This window comes from Rosa chinensis, chromosome 4 (assembly GCF_002994745.2).
Source record: "Rosa chinensis cultivar Old Blush chromosome 4, RchiOBHm-V2, whole genome shotgun sequence".
Classification (NCBI taxonomy): domain Eukaryota; kingdom Viridiplantae; phylum Streptophyta; class Magnoliopsida; order Rosales; family Rosaceae; genus Rosa; species Rosa chinensis.
In genome coordinates this window covers 8,742,501-8,767,062 of record NC_037091.1, presented here as the reverse complement: position 1 = coordinate 8,767,062, position 24,562 = coordinate 8,742,501, and the positions used below count along the sequence as shown (strand labels likewise).

Sequence of the window (24,562 nt, the reverse complement as noted above, 5' to 3'; positions counted from 1 at the left end):
TACAAAAACCCACCAAATAAATTCCCCAATGACATTACATATTCTAAGCAAAAACTATTTTGTATTCCTAAGTTTATAGAACATCTTAAAGGCATGCAAGTAATATAACATTAAACATATCAAACATCTCACCGTAGGCTCAACTTCATGAATCTCCGAGGTCGAGCTAGTTGCCCAGCCGTCTTCCACACCTTCAAGAGTATATAATCGTGATCACCCTTTTGATTTGGCTGACGTATTTGAGGTGACCAGAAATAGGGTCAAAGAACTTGTTACCTATTGAAATACAGAACAAAAACATAATTGAATTGAATTGAAAGATCATCCAGAAAGGGACGTACCTGGGTAATTGAATAGAGGCAAGATTTGGTGATATCGATCGAAACCATGTTTGGTAAATGTTGTAGATAATACTGCAACATATCTTTATCCTTGCTTAAAGATAATGGACTAGTCCATGACATTGAATTCGTTGGTGTACTGTATAGAGAACCTAATAAGTGAGAGATATACCTGAAGGGAGGGACTAAAGTGAAACCAAACTCTCAATACCAGATCGGTTCTCCAGTGATAGAGAAAATCCAACGAAATATTGAAGGAATCGGAATCCATCCAAGATTCTTCAATATAAGCTTTGTAATCTGCAGATGAAGAAATTTTCCACAAAATTTAACTTTACGGCTTTCGTTGATTGAGATCTTCCAGAAAAACCCGAAAACCAGAAGAACCCTAAAAGCCCAAATTAAAAAAACATTGTCTTTCAGAGAAAAGCCTTCCGGGGACTAGATCTGAACGGAGGGTTAAGCAGGAAGAGGAAGAGGCGGAGGCGATGTAGAGGTAAGGCCGTCCATGGCCTGGATGGTGTTCTCTTTCATGGCGTCACCGTGGTACTTGACTACACTGGTCTTGGCCATGAACTTCTGGATGAAGGGTAGGGATTCGGAGAGAATCTGGGGAGGCTGCAGGGTTTTGAGAAAGAAATTTATGGGAGAGATGGAGACAAAGAGAAAGGGGATTTTGTTGGTAAAGGAGAGAAAGAGAATGGGAGAGCGAACGAGTAGAGATGGGAAAAGAGAAAGAGGCTAGGAGCCGTGGAAAAAACGCAAAGTCTTTCGCAACTAAGCCAAAAAGAAAAGGAAAAAAAATATAACTTACCTTATTTAGACAACACAATTTCTTAAATGTGTTGTTTGAATATCACTCTATTGACTATTTAGCTATAGGGTTTGGGCATTTGAGAGGGAAAAGCCTGAAACTTGTTGGAGGGAAGTCTGAAATTTCTGCTAGGGTTTAATATAGAAAATTTTCATCTTTTCAGATGACATTTAAGTGTCGTCTGAGTTTGACCATATCTTCAAAATGAAACAAGCATGGTTTCCCATTGTATTCAGACAACACATTTAATTTATGTGTCGTCTGAGTTTAGTCTGAAACACTCAGAAGACAGAAATTGATTATTCTGTCGTCTGAACTCTGTTGTCTGATAGCTTTTTTGGCATAGTGTGTTCATATGAAGTTTAAATGGGAGATGCTATCGCGGTTGATAATCACTCTGCTCTTCGAAAATACCCTGGCAAATGCACTCGTCCTCACATTGTCACATGCGTTGAACAAAGAAAGAACCTATGAGTCTCCAAAATACTTAGCTGAAAATTCTCCGGAGAAGCGAACCATACAGGGCCTTCGGTCGTTGGGAAGTGGAGATTGAAAGTGGGTGCCGAAGTACTTTGCTAGCCATGCATAAATATAATGAAAAGGAAGAGCAGCCGAGCAATTATCTGGATCGCTGGAAACAGAAATCTCGCTCAAACCCTGATAGATGCTAGCCAGCACTGGTATTGAGGGCAAAACTGTACACCCTGTGACATTTTGCTGGCAACTTTGAATACTCCCAAATGAATCAAACCGGTGTTGTCTCTGGGTAAAACAAACAGGCACAACCAGCAAGCAAGAAAGGCCAAATAGGTGGGCTCTATATCTTCACCATCCATGCCTAAGTTATCAAATACTGCAAGGTCTACAGAAGTTCGTTGTCGGATCTCATGGATCTTGCCAGATGGATTAAACTCATTCAGGGGCGGATCTCTTTTGTTCTTGTTGCTTTTGTTTGGAGGCCTCTTATAGCGCAAAGCTCCTCTATACCGGCCAATATCGTATCCATGAGGTTATCTTCACTTTTTGCCCTTGACCTTCCTTGCAGAGCTTATGGTAGGCGAGAAACAAATAGCGGCTCTGTTGACTCCCTTTGCTTGTTGTAGAGAGCTCTTCAACAGCTGGAATAACCTCATCATAAAATCGTCCGGCAATAGGCAAACCTCCAAGTTGGTCCAAATCCCAGAGGGGAATGGACATTTCCCCGCTAGAAGTGTGGAGGGTATTCGTCGTAGGACACCAAAACTCACAGAAAGCCCGTATAACAGGTGCAACACGATCATAGCTGAATAGTGAGGCGAATATCTCTCGATAGAGAACGGCCTCCCAAGTAAGCTTGTCATTCCTGCTTAAGATATCTTCTACCCATTCCCAGTAGAAATCTGTGTAAGAGTAGCCCCCATTTGCTCAAAATGCACTGCTCCACTGCACTGAACAATTGCATATACGATCGCTAAGAAGCGTGAATGGGACCTGAGGGTTGTTTTGATTATGATGCGAAGACTTCAACAGCAACATGCTTGAGTTTTGTTTGTCGTGGCTAGATCTCTGTTTAGCTAGTTGGTGAGATGCCACATGAGTCCACTAGAGGATGTGAGCTGAAGGGTCATAAGGAGGGACATCGATTACTTAAGGCCCAGTCAACGATGGATACACCTGCAGAGTAGTGCCATCGTTTTGAGTGTCCTCTGGATCCTTGAGGATGGTGACTATCCCTTTCTTGAAGCACTTGAAGAAATCCATGGCCACAAAGTGGACTGGAAGCGCGACCGTGAGTGCCTGACGATGTAAGCAAAGCCTAGCCACTTTTAGTAGACCCTACCACGCACAAAAGTGGAGGAATCCAAGCACTTAAGACGTTCGCATTTTTCTTTTCGTGACCCACCAAATACGCAAAGTCTAACCGCTTTTAGTGGACCCTACCACCAGCAAAGGTTGAGGAATCCAAGCGCTTAGGACGCTCACATTCTTCTCCTTGACGTCGACAAACGCGTAAAGCCTAACTGCTTTGAGTAGATTTTTTCCAGAATCAAGAAGTAGAAAAATTCAAGCACTTAGGTCGTTCGCGTTCTTCAATGGTCACCAAAACTCTAAAATATATATATATATATATATATTGAAATACATATGAAATTGTGCGACATTAAAAAAGAGGTGACGTCATGAAAAAGGGAGAGGAGGAAAAAAAATATATAGTTTTAGAACTGTGCAACATCTAAAAAAAAAAAAAAAGCATTGACGTCATGGCATGTGAAAGAAGTTGATTAAAATGAAATGATGGATCATGGAATTGTGCTTTGTGCATGCAGACATATATATACATATATATATATATATATATATATATATTTTGGTTAAACCAAGGTATCCCCTACCCGTAAGTAAAGACTAATCCCTTTCGAGCCGCGGCAAGAGACAAGAAGGTGAAGGGGACATGTGAACAAGAATGACTAAAGAGGATGAGTCATGCTTTTAGCTGTTATCGAAAAAAAAAAAAAGGATAAAGATCATGCTGTGGGCCATCATCATATATGTCCATATTGTCAGGGCGTGGGGGCATGTTGAAAAAGAGTGATTAAGTGAAAAGATGAAGAGTAAAACCCACCACTAGGGTCAAAACTTTTCTTCACCGGACAAAATGATACCCAACTTTCAAAAGTGATCAAAATGATACCTAAATTTTTAAAATTGATCAAAATGATACCTAAATTTTTAAAAACAAATCAACTTGATACCCAACTTTCAAAAGTGATCAAAATGATACCTAAAGTTTTAAAAACAAATCAATTCGATACCTTAGTTTATTTTTTAGGGCTAAATACTAGTTACTACTCTGTGGTTTAGGTCCAAAATCAATTCAGTCCCTGGACTTCTAATTTCAATAAAAACACCCCTGTATTTTCAATTTTGATCTAAAAGGTCCAATTCATTAATATTCTGTTATGAGTTCAAGTTATAGTTGGATTATTTGTTGAAAAACTATTTATTTAATAGATTTCTAATAGTAGGACTCACTCCAAAATTGACTATGCAGGCCACCTCAACACCACATCATAAAACATAGGCCATATATGAGTCACGTCAACAAGTTAAATGACTCAATTGTCTGAAGGCTAACAAATTGGATCTATTAGTTCAAAATTGAAAGTGCAGGGGTGTTCTTGATGAAATTAGAAGTTTAGAGATTGAATTGATTTTGGACCCAAACTACGTAGTAGTCAGTATTTAGCCCTTTTTTTTTTTTAACTTCTTTGTTAAATCAAATGCAGAATCAAGTACAAAAATTGAAGTGATTTGTGGTCAGAGGGCCATCAATCATCTATAACCCAATCTTCTTCTTCCATAGAATTAAAAAAAAAATCTTCCATTCAATTTCAATTCTACCATCAATCGTAGAAACAAATAAAATTCGGATGTTTCCCAACTTCTAAAGAAACAAAGAAAAATGGGAAGAGAGAGAGAGGCAGAGATAGAAGAAGAAGAAGAGAATTAACAAAGTAAAATAAAAAATAATTGAAAAATAGTTTTTTGCGTAAAATATTATTATAACCCCATAAAATACTGCACCACACGTGATCAATTTTAACAAAAAGTTACAAAAAATTAAACTGAGGTATCAAATTGATTTGTTTTTAAAACTTTAGGTATCATTTTAATCACTTTTAAAAGTTGGGTATCAAGTTGATTTGTTTTTAAAAATTTAGGTATCATTTTGATCACTTTTAAAAATTTAGGTATCATTTTGATCACTTTTGAAAGTTGGGTATCATTTTGTCCCGTGAAGAAAAGTTTTGACCCTATTGGTGGGTTTTACTCAAAGATGAATCATGCTTTGACTTTGGGTCTGTTCGTGCATGCTTATATTGTCAGAAGGTGGACTATTGATGTACAATTGAACGAAGAAGCAGATTATGAAAATATGGGGGCAAGGAAATGGTAGTGGTTCAAGCTCCTGTCAGAGGATAGAGAAAGAGAGGGTAATCACAAGCTATCATTGATTCCATGACTGATAAATAAAGAAACGAGTGCAGACAAATCACCTTAATTATTGAGGAAAACAGGTTTGAAAATAGAGTTTGAGGAAGCCTTTATTTATATTGAAAAGATTAGGGTTTCCCCTGCACAGAATTTCCTAGTTGAGATTAGAAAAATATGGAGGGAATTGAAATTTCCTGCTATATATATGGCTTCAATTTGTGTGATGATTAAATATATTAATTGCTGAAATTTTGTGGGTGAATATCTTACATAAGGAAAAATCAAGAAGTGATTCCATAAATATTTATGTTATGGGTTTTCATTACTATTTGAAATCTCTAATATATTTATTAAATTAAATTACGATTTTTTAGGAATCTCTAAGACTTTGGAGATCTACAAGCTAGCTCCGTTAAAGTAAAGCGTTGCGAGAAGCTAAAATGGAAAAGCCGTCAAAGTCAAGGCGACCAAAAAAAAAAAAAAACTTCAAGTCACACTTCCAACACGTGACGACATGTTTACAGCGCACTTTGAAGTGGGGGCATTTGTAGATACCAAAAAATTTAATGAAAATAAAGTTCATTAAATAATTCAGTCAACACTTGAAATTGCGACCAACCAAATTTAGTTGGCATGCGGGTCCCACCAAAAATGTATGCATGGCTTGTGAGTCAGTAAAAATCACACAGACTCAGAGAACGACACTTGACAACACATGAAAGGCCCGACGGCAATAAATGAATTTGTTCCGGCTAAATCAATTGAAATTAAAGTTGATCAATCAGGACCCAAGTTCTCAACTTCAAAGATATAAAGATACAGAGAGAGAAACAGAGAGAGCGTGTTCCCTCCGGCGGCTCGCCCTCGTGGAGGCGTCGTCGGATGGGATGGAATCGGATCTAGTGTCCGGCGGTATCGTTCAATGGAATAAGGCCAGTCGCAGAATTGGTTGTGTGGCAGCTTCGAGGTCCAGATCGCGCGGTGGTTTTGCCGGATTTTCATTGCAGGTTCAGCGGCTGGTGGTATGGTGGGGGTCGATCTCACAAGGAAAGGGAGGAGGACAGCCAGAGATGTCATCGGTTGGTGGTGCGAGAATGGGTTCTGGGAGGCACAGATCGGATCGGAGATCTCTGATCTGGTTGGTGTTGTCTGGAGCCGTCGTGAGGAGGGGGACGATTTCTTTCTGGTTTAGATCGGATCGGAGTGTTCCGATCTGGTTTGGATTGGTTGGAGCCTTCCAGTGGAAGGATGTTGTTGGATGGGGCGGCGATGTTTGCGGGTATGGTGGGGAGATCGACGGAGTGGAGGGACGGCGGGCGTGTGTTCGGTGCGGTAGGGTGGCCGCCGATAGGTGGACGACGCCGATTTCTCTTGCTGATCGGTGGCGAGATGCTTGCAGGCAACTGTTCTCTTCGATTGGGCTAGGTGGGGATTGGGCTTGGGCTTGGGTTATGAGCCCAATTTCCCTTTACTTTATGTTTTATTGTTTTTGGCTTTTATTAGTTAATTGTGGCTATATGCCGGTAATAAGTCCCTACCGAGTAGTGGTAGGGCGACGTGGGCTCTGTCCCGGACTGCACCTTTTGTGTGCCTGGTCTGCCCTAGCTTGGTGGCGAGTTCCCAAATGGTCGCAACCTCCTAGTGGCAGGATGAAACTTAGTGTCACCGAAATGGTTTTTCGGTGGCAACATAGTGGGAAAGCTGATAGTAGTAGTAACTTATGGCTCCGTGTGAGCAAAATCTTTCCGGTATGTCACCACCTTTGTAAAGCGAATAGAGTAGCCAATGATGCACTCTTCGCTACTTGGTGCTTGTTAGAATACATAGATTTTGTGGAGAATCCCGGTTTTAATCTAGGATGTTCTCTCTATGCTTATTGTAATTTGGGGTTTAGGTATCATGTCCCCCCCATGTATTCTGAGGTTTCATTAATGGTCAAGGCTTGAGGGTAGCCGTATTGGCCCTATTTCAAAAAAAAAAAAAAAGTTGATCAATCAAATTAAATCAATTGATTCCGAGTCAAATCAAGTATTAAATTTCGTCTGCTGATTAGATGTCCATTTATTTAAATTGATAATCAAGATGAAAATCAGCCATCAAATTAATTGGCTAAATTTCTTAATAGTCGTGATTAAATCGATTAATTATTAAAGCTGATTGATTTGATTATGCTATTAATGAAATACAATTAAAATCAGCCATCAAATTGATTGGCTAATTCGTTAATGGTCGTGATTAAATCAGTTAATTAAGGCTGATTGATTTGATTATGTTATTAAAGAAAATGCAATTAATTACGTGTCATCAAGGTATTCCAAATTGAGAGAGACGCCGACACTATAAATACCCTCTCTCAAATCAATAGAGGGACTACAGCAAAAAAGAAGAAGAAGAAAAGACTCTCAAAATTTTTGAAGCCTCCTAAGCGTGTGAAGAACCATCAAGCTGACAAATAGCCGGTTCCTCACCAACCTCAAGCTAAAACGTTCGTCACGTGTCAACTCTCGTGACCATCGTACAACTTAAGATCAAGCATCAAGCCCTTGAGTGAAATTCATCGTCGGAGATAGAATCAGAGGATTACCAAATATTGTAACCCGCTCTTAAATTCTTAATAAAATTATTATTTTTTGTACACGTGTCTGCATTTTTTTTTTTTTCAGATTCCCGTGTTTACATTGTCAACCCTAGCTAAATAACTAGTAGAAAATCTTTACCCTCACAACTACTAATTAATCAAAGTGGAGATTATATGAGCATTTGTGATCAAATGGAAGTTTAGACGTACAAATTTGTACGTTCAAGAAAGTGAATCGAATTTAACTTCTTTTTTATCAACTTATTTACAAGCCTAAAAATGTGAGGAATACAATGGATGTAAACATGGTTTTCATAAATACTGTAGGCTTTAAAATACTGAAAACATCAATGCTACTGTATGGTAGGAAAATGTATATTGCTAGCTAGCTACTAATACATGTCAGTAGCTGTGTTGTGAGGCAACATAAAATAGACGTGCAGTTATGGAACTGGGGAAGGTTAGAGCAAGTTCACCTGTTGGCTCATCAGGTCACCTACTATTCACTGCATTTTAGTGTTTATTTCCGCTTTTTGGGTTATAGATTCAGTTTCCAATAAGACCTGGGTCACCAGGGTGACCCAGAAAGTGACCTAGGGTGACACATGGCGACCCGAGGCACGAAATACACTGTATCCGTAACTCAGAGAGTGAAAATATACATAAAAAGCAGTGAATATATAGTAGGTGACCTGGTGACCAACAGGTGAACTTGAGCATGCCAGAAGCCAGGAGATGGACGTCACCATCACGATATCATGAATAAATAATTGTGTAAAAGGTTAGGGTTTCTTTTATGATAGCCAGCACCACTGACATGGAAAGCAAATTAGAAGGAAATGGCCATTCCTTTATATAAAAAAAGTAGCATATTAATTAGCTTAATAGCTTTCAATTCCTTCTTCACAAACTTAAAAGCAAATGCACTTGTCCTTCATATATACATGTTGCCCAAAGACATGGATTTGAATCACCTAAAAGGAAAAAAGTTCTGAGGAGCTAGCTAGCCAACTTTACCTGGTTGGAAAGTCGCTTATAATTCAAGTTTAGAATTAGCTGTATCAATGGTGAGGGGTATAACTTTCTTCAAGCACGGTTCAACAAAACAAAGAAGCGAGAAGACCTATATGTCTTATAGAAAATTCTCAAATCGCACATTTTCTTAACAAAACAAACACAAGGTGGCTTACTGGAAACCCCACCATTCAAACCAAAACAAATACGTGATTGTTCTTTACAGTATTATACTTTGATTTTCGTCTCCCACCAAACTTAGGACGCAAGGGAATGTTTCAATCTGGGCCTCCAAGCTTGCCGAAAGTGAAATATCTCGTTGTCTAAGCAAACATGATTGAACTTTTTGAATGGCTGCTTTGCTGTTCCCATTCCAAAGCTGACTCTTTCTTAATTAATTGGCTGGCTGGCGTGAGCATGCAATGACATGCATTCCGGAAATTTTTAACAAAATAGAGTACTACTAGCTAGGGAATCAAAGCTTCTTCCATAAGAACAATCATACCCTCATTCCCTATCTTTGCAACCGAAACCTTGTCCAGAACTCTCTCTTCAATTCTTCTATCATCTCTCAAACAAGCAATGATTTCGTCACGACAAATGCTTCGAGGCCACTCTGGATTGCTGGCAAAGAAGCTCGGCCGTGCTAAAAAGGCATGGAAGAGCTTCACTGGAAAAATCAAAGTTACCTGAAACGCGGAACGTTGCGGTACGGGTACGCGGTACGTCAGTCTTTATGGTACGCGGTACGCTAGGATATATTAGTTAATCTTAATCTTAATAGCAAATTGTTTTTACGTAACTATCCCTTATACAAATACTATGAAAACCTCATTAATTAGAATGGGTAAAGAGGTAAAATTATAAATAACAGAAAATATTCATTATTCTTTCTTGTTTGGTAAAAGGATAGTTATTATTTTTTATTTCAGAAGTAATAAGAATAAAAATCTCTTCCGCAAAAGGAAGAGCTAGGATAAATCATTCTCTATAAAAATAAAAAAAATAAAAAGATAAACCTAAAAAAAGAATAAGAGGATAATCAAGTCGGATTTTGCCCTACATTACTTTTTCCTTCCTAGCCGCCCAATTTCAATCGTGCATTCTAAAGTTATGATACCAGGTCTGTCGTAGGAAATAGGAATTCAAAGGCTTGTCTACTGTAGTGATCGATTTATTTCAAAGGGAGGGCTCCACAGAGCCATTGAGTCGCAGAAGATGGAGGAAACATCATATTCAAGAACACCAGATGGGTAAACATCAAGTTAGATGGAGGACTGATAAGGGATCGCTCAACCTAGCGATCTGGGTCGCAGATGCACCGCGATTAGGTACGTCGTTTCCGGAACGCGGTTCGCTGGGGATATCAGCGTTTCCGGTGACTTTGGGAAAAATACAGTCGAAACTCCACGAGCTCAACATCCCCAAAACCATCAAAACCACCACTAAACGTCTCCTCGACTTGCGCTGTCTGCGATTCTTTGTCCCATCCAAACTACGCGCTCTCACTAAAACTTCCTCTACATTTTCTCGAAACCAATATTACAACCACCACTACCACAGCAAGTTTCTCCATAAGACGAGCTCTTTGCACAGTCTGCCGACTCTGCGCACACCAAGAACCAACATTTAGATGCGCAAGCTGACACAAGTAGAGGCAAAGAAGGGCTCGATGAAGGAAATATTCCAACAAGAAACAGCAAGAGTGTTTATTGCGTTGAAGATGCATGGCAGGCAGTGGTTGCTAGGTCACCACAGCTGCGGGTAGTGGATGAAAGGGCGGAGGAGTTTATTTACAAATTTAGGCAAGACATGAAGCTTCAGAAGGAGAGGTCCATCCTTGAATTCCAGGAGATGTTGGCTCGAAGTGCCTAGATTGATTGGCTTTGTGAGTACACCTTTAATTATTAGCTTTCACATTTTCATTTTTATCTTTTCTAATTCAAAATATGGAAGTGATATAAGAAGGTTGAAGATTTGGGAGTTTGTTGTTTTGGTTTTGGAAGTGAAGATGCAAGTACAGAAACTTTAGGTTCTTTCCTTAGAACCTTTTTTTTTCGTTTTTTTTCGAAGTGAAGATGCATGTATAGAAACTTTGGTTTGGGAATTTGTATACATACGTTTTTAAATGGATTGTTGTGGATGATTGATGTAACGTCACCCAGCCCCCTTTGAAAGCTCCAACGTTTTTTTTTTAATCTGCAGTACATTAGCGTGTACGTTTCTGTTTAGTGCAACAAACACCTAAAAAGGATGTAAGCATTTCGATCTTATCGGTTTTCTTTTTTATAAAGAGATGCATTATTGTGTTCCGCACAGTTCCAAAAACTAAGTCATGATTAATACCACTCATCACTCTGATAAAATGTGAGTGGATAGCATCGCATAGCAAAAAAATTTGGACCTATATATGAATAGTGTGATCGAAGTAATCATGAGCCATATACTATTCCCCCTCCATAGTTAAACTGTCGGCCGGTGTCGCTTAAAAGGAGATTATCTTGCTGCATCTTCATCTCCACCAACTGAATGATAGCTAGATATTAGTCCCGATCCGCAGAGAACCTTCTCCGGCCAATTGACTTATGTTCTCTCTCAATCTCCCCTTCGTCAAAGTTCATAGTCGATCCTCTTAATTTCATTTCACTTCTTACCTTAAAATTTTTCATAATGAGCCACAAAGTTGCTAGTACTAGTCCTCAAAATGTTGCAGTCTTAGTTTTTCCATTCACCTCCCATCCCGCCGCTCTTCTTCGATTATTACGTTCCATTTCAACTGTTTGCCCGGATATGCAGTTCACCTTCTTCAACATATCTAGATCAAATAGCTCCCTCTTCTCCGGTTCCGGCAACAAGGGCTGTGCTAATATAAAGCCTTACAACGTATGGGATGGCTTACCAGATGGCTACATACCCCTCTCCGGAAATCCACTACGGGAGCACCTTGAGTTGTTCATTGACAATGCACCTCGGATCTTCGAGAGGGCAATCAAAGAGGTGGAGGCTGAAACAGGACATAAGTTTGGCTGCTTGATTTCGGATGCATTATTCTGGTTTGCTGGAGACATAGCCGAGAAAATGCACGTCGCTTGGGTGACATCATGGATTGGTGAAATACGCTCACTTTTTGTTCATATCGAGACTGATCTAATTAGAGATGAAGTGGGAGCTCCTGGTAATTAAGGATGTATTGTGTTTTATTTTTTTTTTCCTTTGCTTATGTCTAAATACATCAATAAATATGTAGAACAATTTTCACTCATGTTTTTTTTTTTCTATTCTGTACGTACATAGGACAAGAAAACAAAACCCTGGAGTTCCTTCCGGGATTCTCAGATGAGTTTCGAGCATCTGACTTAACCAAGGAAATTGTATTTGGAGAAATAGAATCGCCACTTGCAAGAATGTTGCATAAAATGGGACAGAAGCTGCCACAAGCAGCTGCAGTTGTCGTCAACTCTTTCGAAACAATGGATGTGGAAGTTACTGAGGAACTGAAGAAAAGACTCCAAAAGTTGGTCCTTGTTGGTCCACTACATCTTGTCATGCCAGTACAATCAATTGTATCAAATGATGAGGAGGAGAAGGATGGCTGTTTACAGTGGTTGGACAAGCACGAGCCTGCTTCGGTAGCATACGTCAGCTTTGGAACTATGGTGGCACTGCCTCCCATGGAGGTAGCAGCATTAGCTGAAGCATTAGAGGAAGGTGGATTCCCCTTTCTTTGGTCATTTAGGGGAAATCAAGAGGACTTTCCACAAAGATTTATCGAAAGAACCAACGGGTTATCCATAGGAAAAGTAGTTCCATGGGTGAACCAAGAGAAAATCCTCAATCATACCTCGGTAGGAGTGCATGTAACACATTGCGGTTGAAACTCAATTTTGGAGAGTGTAACTAGTGGTGTGCCTATGATTGGGAGGCCTTACTTTGTTGATCAAAATTTAAATATGCGAAGTGTAGAAGTTGTATGGAAGATCGGTGTGAGGATTGAGGGAGGCGTTTTCACAAAAACTAGAGCAGTCAAGGCCTTGGAACAAGTTTTATCGCTTGAACAAGGAAAAGAAATGAGACAGAGAATTGGAATCCTTAAACAGCTTGCTCAAGAGGCTATTGGACTGAATGGACGTTCGACTCAAGACTTGAAAGCTTTGATAGAGATCATCAAGTCCTGATGACCAAGTAAAGTAAATTTAATTCTCATTGGTTTGTATCTTTCCTATGTATCCGTCTTGATCTTTAGATGAGTAAAAGAATAACAACAATGTCATTGTATAGCGAGCACATGATTTTCGTTTTAGATGATTTCTTTTGTTTCAACATTGGAAAACCTCCTTCCTTGTTATTGTTGTTTTATTTACTTTTTACAAAGGGCGGGATGTTGTTTATCCGCATTTCTTTAACATTGGTACTTTGTTTTGGAAGGAATAAGGGTATCCTCCCCTCATGCTTGTATCTTCTTTTATTTTAATAAAATTTTACCTCATCAAAACAAAAACAAAAACAAACAAAAAACAAAAAATGATAACTTCAAGTATTAGTAAGTGGTAGACCATGAGTAACCAAAATCTTGTACTGTTGTACAAACATAATCTTACTATCCATTTTCTAATCCATCGATGATTTACTTGCTAAGTTCTATTCACCCCTCTTAACTACTCAGTCGCGCATGTAATATTTATCGTAACAACGATTTTCATATAAAAAATTAAAAATCAATGCATGATTCCATGCCTTGTGATCAAATAATTACGACCTAATATATATGACATAATACAAATTTTTTTAAAAAAATTAATAAACAATTGCATTACCCTGTTAATAAAAAGATTTGAATCCAATATAAGGGAGCCCCTTGGGTGCGTCAAGGCACCAGTACATTAAAAAAGATGCCGTTTGAGGACCAGTTGTGAAGATAGGTTGAAAATTTGAATTACTATTTAAAAAGACCTAGTATAAATAGACCTCTCAACCCTTTCAAAAAAGAGATCTCTTAACTGTATCCTAATTTTAACATATAAATAGGAAATGTTTGAATTTTCTACCTACAGAATCAGAATACTGACTTACTTTCAAAATGAGTTCTAACAAGCAGGCTGTAGTTGTTTTGGATTACAGATTGGTAATCCTTCAACTTTAGCGGCATGTACGAACTCCATCACTCCATATGAAGTCTCATTGGAAACACCAATATAACGTACCTATACAATTTGAACGGATCTTATGTCGCTGTCAGTTCAAGGATCGTAGAGACGTCAAGAAGTTCTAGGAAACATGTGATACTCCATTTATTTAGCAACATTAATAGTTACCAGAATTTACAGTTTCAAAGTTTTAGCTTCTTGGGCACACTCATAATCCAACATTGTTTAATGTAAATTTGCAGTTACGACTTTGAAGTTTGAACCTTACTTAAAAGAGAGAAACTCAATACACTAAGATGATAATGCTTCTTTTCAATTTACATATTATATAATAATAATAATAATAATAATAATAATAACAACAACAACAACAACAACAATAATAATAACAACAACAATAATAAGAATAACAATAATAACAACAACTGATAATAATATTATTGTTGTTGTTATTATTAGGAGAAAATACTGTTTACTCCCTATACTTATAGGGTTTCGATGTTTCAGTCCCTGATGTTTCAATTTCACCTAAAAAGTCCATGAACTTTTCAATTTCACCCAATTGGTCCTTGCCGTCAACTTTCTGTTAAAAAATCCGTTATCTTGCTGACGTGGCACTCCTTCAACAGTAAAATGACTATTTTACCCTTACTGACCCAAAAAAAAAATTTGTTCCTTTTTTTTTTTACTCTCTTTTCTCATTTTTTTTTGTTTTTCAACTCTCTTTTCTCTATTTTTTAAATTTGTTCTTTTTTTTCCTACTCTTTTTTTTTTAACTCTTTTTTCTCTATTTTTTTACTCTCTTTTCTCTCTTTTTTTTAACTCTCTTTTCTTTTTCTTTTTTTTTAATTTGTTCTCTTTTTTTTCCTACTTTTTTTAAAAAAATTTCTTTTTTTTTAACTGTTTTCCTCTTTTTTTATTTGTTCTCTCTCTCTTTTTTCTTTTTTTATATTTCTTTCTGTTTACCTCTTCCTCCTCTCTGCTCTTCGGCCCTATTTTCCTCCTTCCTAATCGCAGCTCCAGTTTTCGGCCACGCCTGGAAGCCGGAATGGTCGGGTTCTTTTCCCTTCAGATTCCGGCCCCTTCGTGGTGTCGGAGCTATATCAGAAGCTTTCTCTCGACGTTGATAACGTTTCATTGGTGTTGGTTTGCTGAGATGATGAGCCCCTTCGTGGATTTATTTGATTTGATTTGGGTGTGCTCCGATTTGGTTTGGAACCTCTGTATGGAGAGGGGTGATTAGGAGAGGTGGGGATGCTTGCTAGCATGAGGGGGATGATGGATGGATGCTGGAATGGCCAGCACTTGCTTGGAGCGGAGGGCACGCCAACGGTGATTAGGAGAGGTGGTGATACTCGCTGAAAACTGGAGCTGCGATCAGGGAGGAGGAAAAGAAGGTCGAAGAGCAGAGAGGAGGAAGAGGTAAACAGAAAAGAGAAATAAATAAATAAAAAACAAAAGAGAGAGAACAAATAAAAAAAAAAAGCGGAAAAAAGTTACAAAAAAAACATAGAAAAAAGAGTTAAAGAAAAGAGTAGGAAAAACAAAGAACAAATAAAAAAAAAAAAAAGAGGGTTAAAAAAAGGCCAATAATAAAAGATGTCATTTTAAAGTGTCTTATTATAATACAGATAACACAAATATCTCAATGATAATTAAGGTTAATTACAAAAACTACCACCGTCATCTCTCTCTCAATCAATTTCAGAATATAATCCCCCCCCTTAACTGACCTCACCGCCATGGCTCGACGATCAGTAGTGATCCTCCGACCTCCACCACCTCCTAACAAAGCCCCGATAGGTCACCTGCATGCCTTGACCCGGCGATAGAGCTCCACGTGTGGTATGATCTCTGGTGACGGAATCGAACCGCTTGTCACGAACGCCGTCGCGCCTCTTGAATTCTTGCTCCGACGACACAAAGGCAATCTTCACTGCTATGATTGTCAGAGGCGAGCTCGGGCGAGCATAAATGGCTATAGATCGGGCGAGCTCGGGGCTCCAATACCCTGAGCGGTTCTACGTGGCGGCCTCCTGCGCCGGTTTCGACGGATCTCCTCGCTCCTCCTCTAAAGCCGTTCGCGCCAAGTTCAACTCTGAGTCCGCTCTCATCCTCTACGCTCTCTATAAGCAGGTACTACTCGATGGCAATTGCATTAGAAATGTCAATGTGAACTGTAATATGATCCTAATTATGTTAATTTTGGCTTCAAAAATTGGTTCTGTGGTGGTTTTGACTTGTGTTGTGGATTACTTTTGAATTTTGATGCTCAATTATGATTTTATTTTTTTTCGTGCTTACTCTGTGTAATTGCTTATTGTGTGTGATTTTAGGTAGATCTGGAAAATATTTACATTGTACTTAGGCATTGCACTATCTGAAATGTATATATAAAGTGAAGTTGCTCATTGGTTGCTTTTGGGTCTTTGACAGAGGATTCATGTCTTGAAGTAGTCTAGTAAATGTATTGGGTTTGCCACCACATTCATACTTATAAGAAAACCCAAGTAGCTTCGCAAAATCTGATTATATCTTTCTCCAATTCATAATTAAGAGGGCAATAGTGTCCCCTGCAGTTAGTGTTGTTTTTAATCAATTTGTGTCCTTAGACTTCTGATACATATCTGTAAAAGTATGGATTTTGAATTTGTTTTTGAGATTGTGAACTTTCGGAGCCGAAGTAAAGCTCCTATATTTTAACATCATTGCAGATATTAGATGTTTCAGGAATGGAAAAGTCCACATTTTGAGTCATAATCAAAATAATAATCATGATGTTTTCAGTGATAGTGTTTTGGCAACCATGGTGAAAAGCAAATTGATGGATCCGTTTTACGGCTTGGTAAATGAATATCAATCATAGATATTGTTGATTCAGGGAGGCAGTGGTGCACATTCTGGTACTTTTAAGACTTTCCAGTGTAAGCTGGTACGTGATACATATAAATGATAAAATGCACTTCGAGGTTGTCTTGAAATTATTTCTCAGTAGATTGAAAGATTACTGTCGATGTTAATCTTTAGTTTCCTTGGTATTGTGGTTAGGAATAATATTGTCTAAACACTTGGCCCTTTTGCAGTCAGGTACTCAGCACCTAGATCTGAATTTCCGTGGAATCAATTACTATGCAGAGGTATATTTAAATGGGCACAAAAAGGTCCTTCCAAGAGGGATGTTTCGAAGGCATTCTCTAGATGTCACTGATATAGTACATGACAGTGTCGGCATGGAAGCGGTAGAGAAGCAAAGGAGCACTAGATCAACAAGAAAATCAGAATGAGTGGAGGCGGCATGGAAGCGGTGTCGTCTAGGCCACAAGAGGCTAATGGCCAGCACAAGAGGAATTTGCTATGGGAACTTTCTTGTGGTCCAACTAGCCCTTGCTGTTGTTCTTGTATCTAGTATGAGAGATTATACTTTTGTTAGACGACTTTGTTAATTGTTTTCACTTAGTATGGTAATTGATTTGTTACTGATGTCTACCTAGCTAGTTGATCTTTGTGTGATGTTCAGTAATGATATCTGGGTTTTGCTGAGCTTGGTATGTGTATTTTGTTCGATTAATAAACTTGATTCTTAGTTTCATTCAAAAAAAAAATGAAAAAGAAGAAAAGAGGTTTGTGGGTCCACCTGGCATACCGAACCAGCCTAAAGTCATTGGTCATGTCACAGTTATGAACATGTCAATGACCATGTCATTGTTAATTTCTGGTCAAGTCACTGTTAATCTCAAGTCATTGACAAATTCACTGCCTAAGTCACTAGGTTACAAGTCAATAGCCATGTCACTGCCCAAGCCACTGTTAACCTCAAGTCATTGGCAAAGTCACTGACCACGTCACTTTCAATCCCTGACCAAATTACTGTTAATCTCAAGTCATCGGCAAAGTCACTGACCATGTCGCTGTAAATCCTTGGTCAAGTCACAGTTAAGATCAAATCACCGACAAAGATGAGCCACATCACATAATGTTAAGGAGGAAGTTGGGGGCCATGTCACAGTTATGAACAAGTCACTGTTAACCTCAAGTCACTGGTAAAGTCACTGACCATGTAACTGTCTCAAGTCACTGGTAAAGTCACTGACCATGTAACTGTCTCAAGTCACTGGTCATGTCACTGACCATGTCGCTGTAAATCATTGGTCAAGTCACAATTAAGATCAAATCACCGACAAAGATCAGCCACATCACATAATGTTAAGGAGGAAGTTGGGGGTCATGTCACTGTTAACCTTAAGTCACTGGTCAAGTCACTGACCATGTAACTGTCTCAAGTCATTGACCATGTAACTGTCTCAAGTCACTGAGCATGTCACTGACCATGTTGCTATAAATCCTTGGTCAAGTCACAGTTAAGATCAAATCACCGACAAAGATGAGCCACATCACATAATGTTAAGGAGGAAGTTGGTTAGTGACATGATCAGTTACTTGGTTAGTGACATGTGATTAACAGTGACTTGGCTATTAACTTGTGACTTGGCTACTGACAGTTACTCGACTAGTGACATGATTAGTTGCTTGGTTAGTGACACGGTTAGTTACTTGGTTAGTGACATGTGATTAACAGTGACTTGGCTATTAACTTGTGACTTGGATACTGACAGTTACTTGGTTAGTGACATGTGATTAACAGTGACTTGGCTATTAACTTGTAACTTGGCTACTGTCAGTTACTTGGTTAGTGACATGTGATTAACAGTGACTTGGCTACTGACAGTTACTTGGTTAGTGACATGATCAGTTACTTGGTTAGTGACATGTGATTAACAGTGACTTGGCTATTAACTTGTGACTTGGCTACTGACAGTTACTTGGTTAGTGCAACCAAGTAACTGACCATGAATCTCCTCCTTTCGGCAGTGCAGCCTTTCTTGTCCAAAGAAATGGGGAATATGAAAAAGCAAGTCCTGCACTCCACACTCAAACAATAATCACATAGAGCTAGAAGAATAGATATTACAGAAAGGGCAACTTGTATGGGCAGATTCTATTAGTGGCTTCAAATCTTAATAAATGAAGTTGTTTTTGAATTCTAAACACAACTTTAAACAAGAACAACCTTTTTTTACAACTCAAAATGGAACTAAACTTCATTCATTGGATACCTAAACTGTTACATATCACCGCTCAAGCAATTAACATGCTCTCGAGTTGAAAAAAGGACACTTGGCAATTGAAAGATTGAAACTATAGTTTTCTTCCTCATATCTTTGCTTCGTAAAAGGGAGTTCCTTTGCTTTGATGCTGTGTAGAGCTAACTTAAACTCCATTATTTCAAACAAAGAACCAGTACCATATCTTCAAAGAAAAATCAATTTCAGAAACTATTCTAAAAGAAAAAAAAATTATTCAATTTTTACCAACAGTTAGTGGCAAAATGAGGTCTCTGTTTAAGGTAAGGCTGAAAAGTACCTTTAAGATCATCCGTGAGAGTTTCTGTATATATGTCTTGAAGAGGAGGCAGAATTGCAGGTGTACATGTCTGAAATTTTTTTTTAACGAATATTAAATTAAAATCAGGAACACATACTACACAAAACTGAATCATATATGTTGTTACTGTATGGAACAAGAACAGGATTTGAAATGAGATCAAGAAGACCAAAAGATATAAAACGAGAAACTCAGACTCTAGTAAGATGCAGCATGGTATCAACAACACATAACACCAATGTAGAAAAATCACAAAAAAGAAAATTATGAACCAAGCGGTATGAATCTGGGAAAGGAATAAAAGTGACACTTTGTAAAGTCTAGCAAACGATGAGAAAAGCACAGAAGGGTTAGAAAAAACATTACTACACTACTTCTAGCAAACCAGGTCCCATATCAACTATGCTAGATGATGCTAAATTGCAGCTGAAACCCAAAGAACCCCTTCAGACTCCAACTACTTTGTGGTCAATACCAGAAATGAAGATTTAAAATCACCTAAAAATGGAAGATCACGAGCAAACTCAGAGAGTATGAATTGAAAGTCCCAGTTTTTGAATTATTGATATTGTGTGTTTTGCCCATTCCTTCACCTACAAAGGCAACAAGAATATATCATGTAAGAACACTTTTCAGTTGAAAAGTACATTTAACTTGCAATTGCAACCTACCAGTAAAACCATATCACGAAAGCGTGGATCTATATCATTCATCCATAAAAAGAGTTTTGATTTCATTTGGCCCTTCAGGTTATTGACTGAAATATCACAGGAGATGTTTCCAAGATTACTTTTGACCATCAGAATGGGAACTCTTGCATTAGGTATGAATTGGTACCTGTTCCATCCACCTGAAAATCAATCAATGATCCTTAGGAAGTGAAATGTGGAAATTTTGTAACTAAGCAAAATCAAACAAAAAGACATACATTTTCATAGTGTGGAAGCTTATGGAATATAAGTTTATAGAATTAAAAGTAGGCCATTTGCATATGTAATTTAAGTAAACATATGAAAAAATGATTAACCATGAGTCAATGACATGTTCAGTATACTAACGGTTATTTATGATCAGCCTCATAGACCACAGACAGGTGAAGATACTGAAACCCCAAATTATTATCCCAGTCTTTATTATTAGAAGAGGAAGGATCTTCTCAAGATTTAAAGCACTTGAAAAAGAATAAACAATAAATCTACCTCTCTTTCTCATAGCCTTCATAAAATCTTTTAGTACATCTTGTGTGTGCTTTCTTCCATAAGAAGAAATATATGCGCCTTTTGAGAACTCAATTGAAACATCCAAGTCTCCCCAGCGAGTAAAGAGTTCTGAGACAAATGATCCAAATGGCTCCACAGTTGCACCTGGTTTTATGCCAATTATGTCATAAATTTGAAGAGTGAGTCAAATCTATAAACTGAAGGGAAAAAATTATCCCATGTTTAGAGAAGACAAATGACTAATTAAACAAAGTGGCTGGACCAAAACATGGATAAATCACCTCTTAAGCTCTCTACAGACTCAACAGCTCCTTGTAACTCCCGAAGAATTTGCCATTGTGTTTCTCGATCCGTGGGCAAGGGTTCAAGCACACGTATTATCTCTTATATCTTGACGGACGAAATGTGACAAAATACATATCATTTGCCATGCCCGTACCTTTCTTCTATGAATCTGTAGAAAAAATGTGGAAGAACAACCAAATTTAACATAACGATAAACCAATTCTAATAAACATAAACAAACAGAGAGGCCGCTCCCACCAACCAGCCATCCACAACCCATTGGGTTGATGAACAAGGCTCTACTTATACCTTCAAGCATTTTCTACAGTATTTACAAGATTTTACACCATATAGATGGTTCAAACATCTTCCATTATTAATTACAGGAGTCCAGTTTTAATTCTTCATTCCTTCCTGGTTCAATAATTTTTGCTCAGAATAAGTGAGGTCCCTTATTCAACAATATGAAGGGAAACAATACTCACTGCAACAAAAAAACACAACTTCAGCAGCACAAAATTCAAGAACAACCGCAAAACCCAACAAGGGAAAAACCTCATAGACCAAACACACAAGCTCAAAAATCTGCTTGCTTCCAACTTCATTCCAACTAAACTACACCAACCTTAATCTTAGCACATAGAAATGCTCAAAACTGAATGGGAAGTAAAGAATGACACAAAAATCCATTGAAGACGGCCTTTACATTTCAATTTACAAGATTGTTTCCAATAGGCATCATTTTTAAGAGGGGAAACAGATTGACCTGTTGTCAATCAATTCAATTCTACATAGGCTTTTTTTTTTTTTCCCAAGCAAAACTGTGGTTTCTTCCAGTTATGTCTTTTTCTGTAAACAAGCCTTACAACCAACTCATTACGAGCAGCAAACTCTTCAGATGAAAGCCCTTTAACCTGTGAGCAAATAGTATCATTTATAAACCTCACTGCACAAACCCTAAGCAATCAAGAATTCTATACTAAACAGGCAAAATTGACAACTCAACTACACATGTTCTTCCACTTCAATTTACTATCGAGTACTAAAAAACCGTATCCGAGTGCAATCATCTTTCAATTTTCAGTTTTAGAATGCAGCACACTAAACATCAATTTCTCAAACAGTTTTATGAAAATGCATAATTACTAAGAAGCACGATAATAGAATTGATTCAAACAGTGGAGGCCAACCTTCTTTACAGCCAATCTCTGCAACTTGGGAACCTCTTTAAGCAATCGAGCCTTGGTTCGGCGAATCACGGCATTCAGAGCAACTGCAAATGCCCTACTTTTCTCTTTTGAAGCAAGCTCCGCTTTCTGCAGATCAAAATTACTCAAAATTCAGTCTCAATTTGAAAAATAGGACCAAATCATAACTAAAATTCTAGTCAATTTCAAAGAGATTCGAAATTCTGAACTCTCAAAGAGATTTCATCGCTCTGAAACTCACAGTTTGAATCAGAAAGAAACTGAGAAAGAGACTGAACCTGAAGAGCAGCTTCAATGTCGAACTCGACGGCAGAGTAGAGGCGAGTGAAGGCATCGTCGCCGGAGACATTAGAGTCCTTCTACTTGTCGATGCCGTATCGGTCGTACTTGTTGCAGATCACGGCGAAGGCATCTTCGCCGGAGACGTTAGATTCCTTCCATTCTCGCCGACGGCGACGTGTTTCAACGGATCATGGCGGAAGAAACCGATCAAAATTGTTTGAGATCTCGAGAGAGTGAGAGTGAAAAAGACCGTGAATTTTTTTCTATGAGGAATTTTATCTCCAGCATCTGGTTCAACCTGAGGAAACTGAAGAAGATAATGCAATGAGATTAACAGGGAGGAAAGATCGGGAGGAATTATATATGAAGATTCTCTCACAAAGCTTATAGCTTAAAGGGCATAATCGGAATCAAAAAAAATTAAAAACTGACCTTTTTTAACATCACTTCATTATTAATAAGGACTAAATTAATATTACTGACAATTCATGATGGACCATTTTATCAAGTGGGAAACTAGGTGACATTTTTATCATTTCACACTCTAATGTGACCTTTTCCATCATTTCCCTTTTTATTATTGTTGTTTTTTTTTTTTTTTGAAATTGAAGTTGATTGTATAATTAGATCAACAGCCATGAATAGGCTAGAGACTAACAACACTTAAAGGTAACCGGTGTTGGTGGGGAAACAACCAAACCGTCACCCAAGTATCACAGCTCATTACAAACCATTCCGCTCGCTTAAAGTAAGCCTAGTACATGCTATAATAACCTCGCCTCCTAAGGAAAAATCAATCATCTACGCCTCGCTTGCCAGGCACTCAATTGTGGTACAAGCGACGCATAGAAACATCTCAGAAAGCTCCTAGAAGCTACCATCACATACGCTAGACTTGAAAAGTTCAAAGAAAAACTTAACATAGAACCAACTCCTTCCCTTTAGGATTGGAGTCGCCAGCATTTGCCAAGTCCCCATTTAAGTTCTTTCGGGCCTTGGCACCTTTCTTCTTCTCACTACTTGCCTCGGAGTTTTTCGTTCCCTTACCAGTAGTACCATATGGTTTCTTGTTAAGACTACCAGCAAGGCGACCACGCTTCTTCTTATTTGGCTTACTCATATTAGGTGCAAGTAAACACATAGTGGCAGCATCAATATTGTGCTTACCAATTGCCAAACTCAGCCTTGGCTTCTTCGGAGATATCGACACATCACCTGTTTGTTTCCTCCTCTTCCCCGTAATTGGAGATGCATGTTCACTGTTTCCTTCAAGTTCTCGGATGGCGACTTGACGTCGAGTCTTCTGAGGAAGGAAAGAGCCTGCCGACAATGCCGCCATGGTTTCAGCTATCCCAGGGAGGACTTGTGCCTTGAAAACCAAAGTAGGTCCGCTAGGGTTTGCCCTAGCCTCCGGTGCTCGAACCGCTAAGGTTGCTTTAGCAGCACCGCGACGCTACTGCAACAGGCGAGGCCTGTCATGTCCAACCCCATCTTCCAACACCGGTCCAGGACATGGTAATCCCATATGGGTTACAAACCCACAGCTGTTACACCTGCCAATTAGTTTGTCAAAACGGAACTTTACCAGCACCTCCACTCGATCCTCCAACTGAAAGAGATGTTGAGTAAGTATGGGCTGTGAAAACTTGATCTCCACCCTGACCCGCATTACACCTCGCCGGAAAGCCGGTCTGTCCCATTCCTGCAGATCACCTATGGTGCTGCCGATCATGCGCATCACCCTTTCGGATCGGAACGCCAGCGGCACATCCAACAGCGTAACCCAATATGAAGAACGTTGCAGCAACGCTTGTTCGACTGGTTCGATCCCATCATATTCTGCCAGTGCTACAGGGGCTCGGTTGAAACCCCACGGGCCACCATGCCACACACGAGCGCGATCCACCGGATCCGAGAATGAGAAAAGAACTCGATCCCTGCTGCCGGTTCCACCCGAAGATCTCCACCAACATGCCATGTAGATCGAAACATCCCCAAAAAGAACGTTTCCTATACTCCCTGGCTGTGAGTAACTTGCCAACCATATACACCTCCGGTTGGTGGAGACCCTTGCCCTTGGAGGGCCTCAGATCCACTGCTCTCTTCCCCTCCGCCAGTGCCAAAGACGACGCCAGTCGGGCAGCCATAGCGTCAATGTCCGCCATGCGACAAAGACACTTGAAAACTCGCTAAGACTCTCTCACACAACCAAGCCCTAACCCTAGAACGTTGAAACCCTAGAGAAGTAAGAGAGAAACG

General features: G+C 38.9%; 1 protein-coding gene, 1 long non-coding RNA gene and 2 pseudogenes across 6 annotated transcripts; 2 read left to right on the top strand and 2 right to left on the bottom strand.

Moving 5' to 3' along the window:
• The first annotated feature begins 11,006 nt into the window (after window positions 1-11,006).
• LOC112198475 lies at window positions 11,007-13,022 on the top strand (annotated as a pseudogene).
• A 753-nt stretch (window positions 13,023-13,775) lies between these two features.
• Window positions 13,776-24,562, bottom strand: part of LOC112198742 — a 20,088-nt pseudogene continuing 9,301 nt past the window's right edge.
• LOC112198479 lies at window positions 15,565-17,407 on the top strand. 3 transcript variants are annotated; one of them, XM_040518183.1, is made up of 3 exons: window positions 15,565-16,002; window positions 16,748-16,798; window positions 16,950-17,407. In XM_040518183.1, the coding sequence occupies exons 1-3, from the start codon at window positions 15,841-15,843 to the stop codon at window positions 17,148-17,150; spliced, it is 414 nt and encodes a 137-aa protein (XP_040374117.1). In that variant the 5' UTR covers window positions 15,565-15,840; the 3' UTR covers window positions 17,151-17,407. The 3 variants fall into 3 exon arrangements, 2 of the variants coding, with proteins under 2 accessions (XP_040374117.1, XP_024195377.1); XR_002935987.2 differs by having other exon boundaries at window positions 15,566-16,002; window positions 16,654-16,798; XM_024339609.2 differs by lacking the exon at window positions 16,748-16,798 and having other exon boundaries at window positions 15,567-16,002.
• LOC112198482 lies at window positions 18,837-22,661 on the bottom strand. Of its 3 annotated transcripts, XR_002935989.2 has the most exons (8): window positions 22,300-22,661; window positions 22,004-22,129; window positions 20,810-20,982; window positions 20,508-20,672; window positions 19,980-20,158; window positions 19,807-19,901; window positions 19,288-19,357; window positions 18,837-19,173 (listed from the first exon to the last, which is right to left on the bottom strand). It is a non-coding gene; the product is annotated as an uncharacterized LOC112198482 (long non-coding RNA). The 3 variants fall into 3 exon arrangements; XR_005809861.1 differs by having other exon boundaries at window positions 18,837-19,357; window positions 19,980-20,145; window positions 22,300-22,660; XR_005809860.1 differs by having other exon boundaries at window positions 18,837-19,357; window positions 22,300-22,659.